The following is a 13,212-nucleotide window of genomic DNA, read 5'->3' on the forward strand; positions in this document are numbered from 1 at the left end:
AAAAAAGCAGCAGCAGCGAGGCTGGGTGAGGCTGTTCCAGCGGCCATTCCGGAGTGGCTCTTGCAGCAAGTACCGCCACCCCGGGAGTCGGGTGCGCCGTGCACCATTCACCGCTGTACATTTGGGCTGATTTGCAAATTGCTACCAGAGGTACTTGCTCGCACAGATAAAAAAAAGAAAAAAAAAACTTCCAGCCTTTCTGTTGTGTATTGTGTGCATGTTCGCCACGCATGGCGAACACAACCTTTGACACAGGCAACGGCGGGCTGATATAACCGGAGACGCCGGCGGGGGAGAGCGAGCCGCGGAGAAGAAGGTGACGCCTGCGTGAAAGAACAGACTGGGCGCGGTCACAGACCGAAGAAGACGAGGGTCATAGTGCAGGATATATTTATTTAACTGTTGGATTACATTCGTTTGAGAAGAGTCTTCGTCAGTCTGCGACCGCGCCCAGTCTCTTCTTTCGCGCAGGCGTCACGTTCTTCTACACGACTCATTCCCCCCCGCCGGCATCTCCGGTTATATCAGCCCGCTGTTGCCAGAGTCGAGGGTCGTGTTTGCTATGCGCACAATACACGGCACTGTCCATTTTGGTGAAGAAGGAAGACCAGTGAAGCTGTACTATGGTAAGAATGAAGCAATGGCCGGCCACAAGTCGGCAAGCCAGAGTGAAAAGGCCCGAAAGGCTGCCGCCATCTATGAGCGACGGCCACAACCAGACAATCGGAAGCCGGTTGTCTGGTTGCCGCAGTCACTCATAAATGGCGGTAGCTGTCCAGAGTTTTGTGTCATCATTTGTTTGCTGACAGACATGATCCTGGGGAAACTAGCCCTTAACGGCTCTGCTGTAAAAGAATTTTGCAAAATGAGCTTACAGAAGGGCACAATGCTACAGGCATAGCCAGCTTAACTCATACAAGAGGTGTTCCTGACATCACAACTGTTTCATGTTTGTCGGCGGTGGAACGCTTTGGTTTAATTATTATAAGTTGACCCCCCACCCACTTCAGATTTTCATAAATTGAAAAATGGGTCGACCTACATTCGTGTAAATACGGTATATTCCAACTCGACATATGTTCCGGTTTTTACGGTAACCCATTTTGTATGTATCTTAAGCAGCTGAAAAGTTTTATTAAGATATGTGCAGTGTAAAATACAGGCAACAGTCCTGGTGATCGAACAAGTGCAATAATTCTACACTCTTGCATTCAGACGAGTTTGACTACACTGAGAAATGAACTTCTTCCAAACTTTTTTTTACCTAACACTATTATATTGCAAGATTGCTTGGATAAGACCTGCATTATATTTACAAAGGGCCACACTCATGGCTGCCGATTCAGTGGCATTATCAGCGATTCACCACGTCTCTGCCAAATTCGCCGACAACAGACTCTTCAAAAGTCCGTGCCAACGCCTGCCCGCCATTGCTTGATCACCTACTCTGAGCATGCATTGGACAAGGGGGCTGCGTCGGCGCTCGGCGTGAACTTGACTCGGATAGTATTGAAAACAAGCGCAGCATTGGCATTTGGCGAGGACTAGAATCTGATCATGCGCTTTGTGTACGACCAATGGCAGGCTCGTCGAAATTCCTCCACAGCTTTACATTTCTCAAGCTTCCCCTGTCGGTGAGAAAGGGCCTGCTTAAAGAAGAACAAACAACAAAGGTGATCGTACCTGGCTTCTGACTCAGCTTGTAGAGGAAAGACTGCCGCACGTCCGCTGTGTCTTTCATGGACAGCTGGAGGAGAGATCCCGACTTTTTCCACTTCTGCATGAACCACATTCCTGGAGAACGGGAACAAGAGAAAAGCCATGTTTCATAAAACAAACATCATATTATTTGGCACAGGACGGCAATCATAAGTTGTCCAGCACTTGAATCCGGATGCACGGTTGTAACCATCCCACTCGTGCTATTTAAAAAGCAACTCCAGTTCATTTTCAATATGAAACAAAACAAAACAATACAGTAATCTTTAGTACTGCCTAAAAAAAACCACACGCCATATATTTCGACCTACCTAATTCCGCCTAAAAATTGATGAAACTGGCAAACAAAGTTTGAGCTGCGCGAAATTAGCAATATCTGCTAATCCTGGTGGGCAAGGTGCAGCGTAACCAACAGCGCAGTAAATACCACCATGCCGGCGCAGTCCACCCTGCGTTACCTACATCACGCTCAGGAAGATTTGTTTGCTAGCTTAGCACTTTTTCAAGCAAAGCCTACAGGCAGCACGAGCCGCGCACTCATTGTTGGCCACGTGATTTGCGGAACGCACGCGCGTGTGTGTGCTCTTCTGTGATCATGTGTCCTCGCCAGCAGCATCTGTCATTTGCTAGAGCCAGTTTGCAACGTTGAGCACGGCACACTTCTACAAACCAGTCAGAACACGTTTATGCGGGGTTTACAAGACTTCACTTTCTACTAATGTTTTCAAGACAAGCCCTTAGGAAAACTTCTTTTTTTCTGTGCTAAGACACAAGCTGCGGCCACGGTAGTGCAAGCGTTGTCGGGCGTAGCAGACTGCCCATCGTAGCAGAAGACACTTTCGCCAGCCTGGTGACCTTGTATGTGACATCAAGATTTGTACCACATGGTTAGAGCACATGGGTGACAACACAAGAGCTAACGTTGCCCTCTGCAAGCAAGGTTTCGGTTTGTGATAAACTTTAAATGAAAATTGCGCAAAAATCATTACACTTTTTTAAAAAGAAATTACGTACCATTTAATACTGCCTTGGAATATATAATAAACCAATAACTAAACTTTCTAGGAATTGACTGGAGTTGCCCTTTAAACATGGCTACCAAGTTACATTGTTCCTACAAATCATTTATTGCAACATTGAAGTTGTCTATGGCATGCCATGGTCAACGCTTTTGTGGTGTTTCCTCTGTTAGGCCCAGCCATAAATTTTCGTAACCATATCATATTTATAGAAAATTAATGCTAAACACAGGGGCACCCGGTCCAAACCACGCGGCACGGGAACTGATATCACGGACCGCGGACACGGTAAATTTCTGTTTCACAACACTATAAACGCGCGGGAATTCGCTGCAAACTCCAGTGTCACGGGAAAGTATACCGGCACTGCGGATGCAGCAGATTCCTGTTTCACAGTGCGATGAACACATGGAAAATGGCTACAAACTTGCATACTGCGGGAACCGATATTGCGTGCGCAGATCACAGACAAAAACACGAGAACCTGCTGCAAACTTGCTTTTCACACGTACCGGTACCGCTGATTTCGCAACTGAAGTAATTCCCGTCAAACATCATGCGACGTCCAATGGGAATCGGGGCCTGGGCGATGTTTCAGTATTTTTATGTTAGATATTTGGCCAGCGAAACCGGATTGGCAATCTCTCGGGGGACGATGCCCTTACGGGATTTTACGCTAAGTTTAATCACATCTCAAGCCACCTGGTTACTTTGAAATACCACCAAACAAACCTTCAGTCAAACTCTGAAGATAGCAAGCGCATATAAATCGGGAGTAAGCACCTGCTCAAGCTATACCATACTTACCTAATTCTTATGTGCACCTTTTTTTGAGAAAAATATACTGCTGCCTGCATATTACTATCGGATACAAAAGCGAAACTGCGCTAGCAACAGCAGCTACAAAAGTACTAAAAGGGCCAGGGAACAGGGACTAGAAAGAAGACAGACAGTGCTGCAAACAGTTACTAATCATGCACCGTTTGTCTTCTTTCTACCCATTGTTCCCCATGTGCGTTCAGTATTCCTGAAACACACCACCTGGCCCTTTTTTAAATCTACAGCTACAACAGACCCATCGCCATCGTCAGCACAAAACGGCGGCTTAGCCTTTGAGCGTAGCAACCTCAAAACTCACAGGAGCTCCTCCTTTTGCCTTTTGCTTCGCTATCGGTCATCCCATACTTTGGATTTTGTGGATGTCTATAGTAAAGTTCATCACGATCGAAATGCAGGATCTCAAACACAGTACCGAGAAAGACATGCTGTCGCATGTGGAGAGTGACAAGGAACTGTACGAGACTGAAGATAAAAGAGAGTTGTTTATGAGTAAATAAACTTTGCTTCATCCTTGTGCATAAAACCTGTTATTATTTTATTTTTATCCAGTATAAAAACTCGGTGCGCATTAAAATGGGGGGCACAATAGATTTGGGCAAATACGATATGTCCGCTTACTTTATATACTGGAGGGCATGACACAGCTGGACCAAGCGTAGACACCAGTTTCTGCCAGTTTTCCCACATCACTAAAAGGCGGCTACTCACGTTTCGACTGCGGTGGAATATGTGCGCGTACAGATTCAGGCTAGGGAAGACAATCTGAGTCCAAAGTTAACAACTTGAAGAAGTTGTCATGTGACAGCATGACAATACATGTACATGTACAGGGTGTTCGTGGAAAAACTTTCAAACATCCCTAAAAATAAAAAGGATGTCTTAGAAAAAAAAAAATAAGAAAAAAAGATTTCTTGAGAACAGACTGCCTGTCACGGCAGATGTCAGGGATTGCATAATGGACATACTAATTAGCAAAATAACCTATAATTTCCTACTTACTTTTTAATTAGCGAAAATAAACATATGGTTCTGATTAGAAACGTGCCGAGCGTCATCGGAAGATCGGTCAATTTTAGGACGACTCGAAGCACGCTGGAAGTGAGAGTTGTGCGCTGAAGTTACCACTCAAACAACAGACACAAGGCTGGCAAAGTGAAAGGCAAATAATAAGAACATCCTCAGAGTTTTTGCGTCGTTAGCCTTGCGCCTGCTGCAAAAGTTGTAACTTCAGCGTACCCCCGTGCTTTGAGTCATTTTAAAACTCACTGATGTAGGGGTTTTCGATGAGGCTCAGCAAAATTATAATTGGAACCCTGTTTATTTTCACCTGTGAAAACATTATTTAGTCAATTATAGGTAATTATTTTGCTAGTTACGGTTGCCAACGAATTTTTCAAACTTTGCAGGAACCGAAAATACGTCCAAATAGTAGAGCAGTCCGAAAAATTTGCTGATGAAAGAAACATTCCTTTATTACGTCTAAGCGGGCTTAAAGGGGTTATGACACGAAAATTAAAGATAGATTATTCTTGCAATGGAATGCTCATACGCTACTTAGTATACACACCAAGTTACGTGATTTTTAGAGCTCTGGTAATTGCAATATTCAATTTACAAATTTTTATAATTTTCATCTTGCGACCATGCAACACTGCCCAAGTTAGTCACACCATGGTGTCCATAAACCACGTGACCATAAATGCTCTCTCCTTCTAGGCGCCCCCGTGATCGCCCAAGCTCTCCTCGCCACGGTACGATCAAAACCGCTCACGTAACTCGGTTACCCGAATGCTCTTCTTGCTCTCGCCCCCGGCCCGCTGACCTTCTACCCTGCATGCGCCTGCGAGATATTCCCGGACGACGGTGACCACGGCGAGTTCGTCCGTAACTCGCCGTCACTGTTACTGGTCGCCAGCGGGTCGCAGTCAAAATGAACAGCTTCCAACATCTCTTGATAGCAATCACTCTCATCGCTGCTGCGATCAATGTCGAACACTTTGACAAGGCGAGCGATGAGTAGACGTAATCGTCACGGACCGCATGCTCGAAACGTGGAAGGTAAACGAGGAAGCTGAGGCTCGAGACGCCAGGAGAGCCAAGTCTGTGAATACCGTGCTGGAGGCTGGCTACGTAGCCAGTAGTCGGCGGGGTGTAGCCGGGCTCCACCCGGATCTGCCCCTCCGAAGGACCCGCATTTAAATCGATTTATCCACAAAACTATCGCGCCATTTTCAAGACAAATTTAGCAGGATTATAGGAACATACAATGGGACCTAACAGTATAGTTATATCATATTTTATTTTTGGCGTGTCATAACCCCTTTACATGAGCCGTTGATAGCGCCTGGGTTCAGGTTACGTCTCCGCTTGCATTTGGCCACTCTCTATTAGCATGAGACTCGCTGCTTTCTTTTCTAACATTATGGTTGAGTACTTTCCACGCTTCTTAGTGACACTTCGCAGCGGCAGAAGAACAGACGGGGCCATGACGTCCAAGTCCAAGCCAGCGTACTCCGAAAACATAATTCACCAAGAATAGATGAGGAAGATGAGAGGCGCAAGTCCACGATTGCAGAATGGTGAATGAACAAAGCAAAATGGTAACAATGATGATAATAATAACGTGCAGCTAGAGCAAAAAAAAAAAATGTTTGTAGCATAGCGTCCCCTAGGGCAGGGGTTCTCAAACTGAGTTCAGGGGAACACAGGGGTTCCACGAGCTGGTCTCATGGGTTCCACGAACACCCAAATTGCAACACCCCCCCCCCCCCCCCCCCGCCCCCCACGCCGCAGGCTGCACGGCAGGACCATGCAAAGCGCCTTCATCTCATTCTGTACTGACATTGCGATTGATATGGTGTAAATACTATATGGGAAGCAACACAAGCAAAATTGCCTACAATTGTGCATCTGTTGCTTCTCGGTCGCCATGTGGAGGGTGGATTGGGGGGGGAGGGTTCCGCGGCAGTCTTTGAGGCTTCCTGGGGTTCCGCGAGACCAAAAAGTTCGAGAACCCCTGCCCTAGGGCATTACCTAGCGGTAGGACTTAGCAGTACTCAAGTAGCGCAGCCAAACCAAGCCAATCCATGTGCAGCCAACATAGAACCTAAAATGGCGGCTTCTCAGTGGTGTTTCCTGCTGATCGCTCGCAACAATTTTGTCTGAAAAATCAAACTTGCAGACTCTCAGCTGTTTGAAACACCGGTCATGAATATGCACCACATCTTTTGGGTAGGGCACGCTTCCTTCTGTAAGTCCGAAATATCAAACAAGTTTGAATTATCGGTGTCCGAAAAACTGGTAGGCGACTGTGATGTGTCCTTTGCAATATCCTGATGTTCGCCGTGGCTGGCAACCCAATCCCGAAAAGAGTTTTTTTTTTTTCAACCACCCAGTTTTAGGAATTTTCGCGAGTCTTTACAGAAACACTGGGAGCACTAATAAAATGTGCCTTGAAGTCTACTTGAGTGCTAGTGCTGTTACTTTGACAATTGCATATGTGCTCACCCATGTTGACTAGACCGCTGTTGTTGAAGAGCGTGCCCAGGTGTGGACCTGAGAGGGACAGGAAGGTGCAGAGGCAGCCCAGGTACGGCTTCATCTCAGGCCGCGTGAGCGCCGAACGGATTATGATGTTCCCCAAGGAGTGCCCGATGAAACTGCAAGAGACGTCCCGGCCAATTAAACCCTTCTGCACATCTCGAGAAACATCAAATGTATGCAAGGCTAGCATTGGCATCACGTCGGCAGCCATTGTGGTGGCTTTGTCATACCTTCTGCCGTATGTCAGCATTGTGCAATGACATCATGTGCAAGCCATACACCTATTCACTTGTGCACGTCTGCACAATGTATACCTAATTTTGCATGTCTCTAAGTGCCCAGATAATTTCCACAAACATTCTCAAGCTAATTAGGAAGAAAAACACATATAAAGCTATCAATAATGTTGCTGTTGTTGATGCTTGAAAACACTGGTAATAAGAATAATGTTCTTATTGAGTTTGAAACGATAATAATGTTTAAAGCTCGCCAAAAATACTAAAATTCTGAGCTAAAAAGAAAAAAAAAAATTTATGCTTGGAGGTTTTAGTGGTGCCTGTATGATTACAGATCAAACTAGCGACACACTAAAATGCTACGGTAGCAAGTTGTCAGCATATGAAACAATGAAAGTAAAAGGCTACAGTTGCATGTTTTGAGCATACAAGTCAATGAAAGTGTGTTTTTCAGGATACCATCATTTATTTAATTATCCCTCAACTCTCACAACGACGTAGGAAGCAAAATGTTCGCTCAAGTGCTTTTCCAAGCAGTTCCTCGTAGCGCGTCTGTCACTAAGTGGACACAGTTATGGAAGTCAGAAACCACCTAGGCAAACCAAATCATCACCTTGGAAAAAGAAAACTCAATATTTGGAAACTGCCAAGATCAAGCAATACCGGAGCTTCAGCTTTTTTATACTGTTTTTTGCTGTGGTCCAGCTGCGACTCTCACCTAATCTTGGCTGGCTTGAGAGCGAACACCTCAATGTGGTAGCTGATTTCGGAGACTAGTCGATCGGTCATGGTTTCAAAGTCTTCGAAAGTTTCTCCCTGGAGAAAACCAAAAATAAAAAAAACTCTTAAAGAAGCGCACTTCGTTAAAATGACCAAATCCCATAAAAAAAAAAAAGACATCCCAATAAATGTCCTCACTTGATTACGTTCCGACATCAAGAACTCGAAGTTCACCATGGGAAGTCCAAGTTCGAGGTACGTACGAACCAACCTCAAATCTGCACTGTTGCCTGAAAACACAAAAAAAGAGTCATAAGTGCCCACATCTAAATGAAATGGTGCACAGATTGCTGAACCACAAGAATTTGCTGCAGTCTCCCACTGCACTACATAAGAGCCAATGTCTTGAGAGCTCACAAGTGAGGATATACAGGGTGTTTCACAAAAGGTGGACAAATACGATATTGCGAAAACTATGCATCGCACCAAAAAAAAGGCTTGTGTACTTTTGGTCCTAGGCCAGGGGCCTATTTAGGAAAATATTAATGTTTGGGATAATTAGGTCCTTTATTTTCACGTAATTATTTTTATAAATATTGAGTGGGCATGGCTTAAATTAGAATCCTGCAGAGCATCATTGAAAAACACTAATTCAACAAATTACAAACTGATGGAATGCACGTGTGGAATTTTACGGCTTTCTTAAAACTGCACAATTTCGAGAAGTTTTTAAGTATTGGTTTGCAATCGGAGCGCTTCTTGGCACCGACGGCACCGCAACCCGTGGAGGAAAAGTGCAACCAAGCTCTGCTGCACTGTCCTCGCTCAACTCAGCAGAGACTTGTTGTACTGGTGGTTGCCCCTCCGAACCAGGCAGTCATTCTTTTTTTTTATAAAGTTGTGGACCACCTGGGGATTCCAAGCGTTTGGCCCAGGTTGCCCCTCCGACAATCATGAGTGGTCATCTTCACCGCGAGGAGGCCAAGGGAAACTGGCCACACCAGCGGCGCTCCGCTGCTGGTAAAGGGCAGTTGCAGCGTATGCGCAGAGGCTGTCGGAATTGCGGCGCAGGCGATAGCGGTCATTAAATGTTTACGTGTTATTGAACCGGTGTGCTGTGTCATTGCCCGAGACGGGAAATCCCACGAAGTGTAGCGGCATGTATGAGCAAGCAATGAAAACAATGTTTTATCCTGCAATGTTACTTCTTAATAATAATGCAATTTGTTTTTTTAGACGACTTTTGTTTCGGTATACTTTTTCATTGTTACCGAAAGGCAAATTTATGTCGTTCAACCTCGCACTTCATGGCAAACACCGAGATCTGAAAATGACCAATTAACTTGGTATTTGGCAACAGTGAAAACAAGGAAGTTACCGTATTTACACGATTGTTAGTTGACTCAATTGCAAGTCAACCCACCCACATTGCACGTCAACAATAGAAAGTAAAAAAAAAATATACTTTAGGGGCTCATTATACAGTGAACATATGAGAACGGCGTGGTGTCTCTTTCAAAAGCATTGCCTCCGGCTCGCGCTCCACGCCCTCTGGCGTGCTTTGGCTGCGCATGCACGTGCAAGGTGCATGAGATGTTTAAACGTTATTGAAGTTAAAAAGCTCGCGCTAAAGCGAAACAACTGAAGCTGCTTTCTGGCGTTCTCACTGAATCTACAACTAGAGACTATGATTCATCCGCACTGAGGCTGTCGTTCCTCTCGACATCGCTGCTACGTTCTCAAAGCTTGCCGTTGGCATCGTCCAATGGAATCTCGCATTTCGCAAATGACCGCATGAACCACATCTTCTGCGCTTGCTCGGTGATTGTGTCACATGCAACAGGTAGGGACCGATCACGCTCTTCTGCGACGCACGTGCAAGCCTGACTTCTAACTCCGGAAAGCATCCAAACCTATCCAGGCCCACGGAAGCTGCTTAGCTTGCCGTCACAGTTAGGGTCCTGCATAGTTGCAGAAGTCACTGCAGCACACCCGCTGCAACGGATCGAACTTTGCCATTGTTGGTTGCTTTCGGACGAAGAATGGCCATTAAGCGAGCACCGAAAACCGAAACGCCCATACAGAGAAAAGTAGTTCGCACTTCAGCATGATCTCGACCCTCTATCAAACGACGTGCGATTTTGAATTGTGCGAAAAGAAGCAGTGGGGTGTGAGGAGCTTCTAGCGGCCATACAGGGGTGGTTCTTACATCAAGTGCCGCCAACTCCGGGAGCTGGGTGCGCCGTGCACCCATTCGTCGCCATACATTTGGGTTGATTAGCGAATTGCTATCAGTGGTACTCGCTCGCGCAGATAAAAAAATAAAAAACAAAAAATCTTGTAAAAAGAGGGCAGAGGAATGCGCTATGCTACAGTTACAGCCGGCTGAACTTGTAACAAGCCGAGGAGTCCTTGATATCGCTATTGTTTTGTTTATGTCGGTGGTGGAATGTTTTGGTTCGATTTTTAGCCCAACCCACTCCAGATTTTCAAAACTTTTAAAATGGGTTGACCTACATTTGTGTAAATACGGTACAGTTACAAGTAAACAAAGGCAGAGTAAGGCCGCTCAAAGGCAGAGTAAGGCCGCTCAAAAAAGTGACCTCAGCGTGCGAGGTCAAGGTGCTGTCGCATAGTACCACATCTCGAAAAGTACGATATGAGAAAAATGCCATAGGTTGAACGCACGCAGACATCAATCAACTTTTTGACCATAATGTAGTCCATCTCTTATAAATAAATGCTCTTTGCAGAGCACACCACAGTGTTACCGAGACCAAAATTTGAGTTGGACATGAGGGGAAAAAAAACGAAAAGAAAACGGCACGCTAAGGGTGAACTTTCCTAGTTTCATAAAAAGAATGAGTCTGTCTGCATTCCATTTCGCCACTTTGAAAATCGACCGTGCAAGCTGGTAGCTCAAGAAATGCCCACTGCCGTGCGACGAGACCACGAAAGAAAAGATTCGGGTTTGCAAGCTGACAAAGAAATTACGTTCTTTTGTCCCGGCAGGCAATAGCCCGACGCTTGTACGACATCGTCGGATGGAAACCATGGAACCAGGAATGAGGAAGCGGTAAACACGCCAGGTGGAAATGCATTCTGGGCACTATGCCAAGGGAAAGAGTTTGACGAGGCCTCCACTCACCGTCCAGCCCATGCACGCATATCACAAGATGCAGTCCCTCGGGACTGAATGCCCTCAGGTCGTTATCACACTGGAAGTAGGGAACTGTCGACGCCAACACTGGAAAGTCGCTGCAAGGCAAGGATTCTTGATAAGACGACCTACCAGCACAATGCCTCATGCTTAAGGGGGGACATGGCCTCGGAATTCAAAATTTTCAGAAAAAACGTTTTTTTCAAAAATAATATGTTTATAATTATTAACTTCCAAAGAATGGTTTCAGAAACTTTCATTTATAAACATGCAGGATTTATCTCAGAATAAATTATTTTCGACATGTCGGCAGCCCTCCAAGTCAGCAGGAAGCAAGTTTTTTGTTTTTTATTTAGCACTGCTTCATACTCGTTTAACCTAGCCAGAACATCTCACCCTCATTGGAAGTGCCATTTACTCTAGATATAGGAGGTAGAAGCTTTCGAAGTTTACAAGTATCAATGGCCAGGAGGACCCAATACATCCAAAAAGAAAAAATTCTGAAAATTTGGTATGAGCAATTTTATTGGTTGACACCTGAAACAGGGTTTACGATTGGTCCATCCCGGTGACGTGATATTTTGTTGTCTTCATTAACGCCCCTTTACAGTATCTTCCACTTCAGATCCTATTCCTGCTTTGCTGCTCTTTCTCAGTGTGATTTGCCTTTTAGCTCCTGCCAGCTTATCTGTCAGGGAATGCCTGCTACAAAAGTTAGTGAGCCTACAAACAACACAAACTGGTAGCTATTGCCAGGGGAACAGGGAAGTCTCAAAGAGGAAGGTTCTAACAATGTGCCAAGTGAATTTTGCCTAACTGGGACCCCCAGAAAAGAAAGAAACCTAAAGTTGGAACTTCAAATGCATTTTTCTCAGTTTCACTTTTTGGCAGGAAATGTGGTATGAGGAAATGTATCATTGGACATTTTGAAAGTGTAAAGATTTCATTCAGTGTTGTCCTTGACTCAAATTTCTTGAGGAACAAGTTAAAATACTCATAATCCGAAAAAGCTAAATTCTTCATGACAAAAACTGAATATTTTAAAACTCACAAATTTGTTAAAATCGTTCGCTCTTTATGGGTGTTATTGTATTTCTCTAGAATCACATTTTCTACAGTTAATTTTCACCTTAACTTGCACTATAGGTATTCTACTTCACATTAAACCAAACATTTTGTGGATTGCAATTATTATTTTTCTTAAATACATTTCCTAATAAAGTAACTTTTTTCTGGAGCTTGTTAATCATAGTATGCTGTAGTGTTGGCCGATAAGACTGAAACTGTAGCTGTCATCAATCCTAATGGGGTTCAATTCACGCTGAAAGTTTGAATCAATTTGAGACATTGGTTCAAAAGTTGACTCTCCCAGGCCATATCCCCCCTTAAGGCCGACCGATGCGGAATGGGGTTTGTGTCGACCCGTTTGTACAGTATACTTTAGTTAAATCGACCCCGACGGGACCTTGAAATTGGGTCGAATTATCCAAATGATTGAATTAAAAAAAGGACAGAAAAACGGTTAAAATAAAACTTCCTTTTATTGTGCAAAGTGCTCACGGATGGTCTGCTGCCGTCTGCGCTTAAAACGCGAGTCCAAAAGCATGCTCCGAAGAACAGCGTAACTTAACGTCACGTCCTCAAAAAATTGCATTAAAAAAAGAAAAAAAGAAACAAGTTTTACGAGCCGACTTTGGCGCCAAGCAGCCAGACCGTCAGCAACAAAAAAAAGAAAAAAAGTAAAAGAATTTGCGCTTTTTGATGCGCAAGATGGACCACACACGATGCTAAAGAAAAGCGTTTCGAGAGTCATGCTGTCTCCACGCCCGACCACGTGCTATGTTCTCCGCGCTACTCCACGCCAGATTGGTTGCGCTGGCTCGTGTCATTCGCTACAGTCCATCTCAACGGCATAGACAAGCAGGCGCATGTTTGCGCACGTTCGGCCTTGCAGCAAAGGGCCCGTGTTTCGACG

At 44.9% G+C, this 13,212-nt stretch overlaps 1 protein-coding gene across 3 annotated transcripts in view; it reads right to left on the reverse strand.

Moving 5' to 3' along the window:
• Positions 1-13,212, reverse strand: part of LOC8043443 (protein FAM135A) — a 73,380-nt gene that overhangs the window by 14,888 nt on the left and 45,280 nt on the right. For all 3 annotated transcript variants that reach the window (XM_029973875.4, XM_029973865.4, XM_042286614.1), the window contains 5 exons: positions 11,226-11,335; positions 8,276-8,367; positions 8,076-8,173; positions 7,086-7,237; positions 1,684-1,794 (listed from right to left, as the gene is read on the reverse strand). In XM_029973875.4, the coding sequence (XP_029829735.3) occupies positions 1,684-1,794; positions 7,086-7,237; positions 8,076-8,173; positions 8,276-8,367; positions 11,226-11,335 (563 nt within the window). The remainder of the gene's footprint in view (positions 1-1,683; positions 1,795-7,085; positions 7,238-8,075; positions 8,174-8,275; positions 8,368-11,225; positions 11,336-13,212) is intronic.

The sequence above is a fragment of the Ixodes scapularis genome, unplaced genomic scaffold (assembly GCF_016920785.2).
Source record: "Ixodes scapularis isolate PalLabHiFi unplaced genomic scaffold, ASM1692078v2 PGA_scaffold8__174_contigs__length_109621045, whole genome shotgun sequence".
Taxonomy (NCBI): domain Eukaryota; kingdom Metazoa; phylum Arthropoda; class Arachnida; order Ixodida; family Ixodidae; genus Ixodes; species Ixodes scapularis.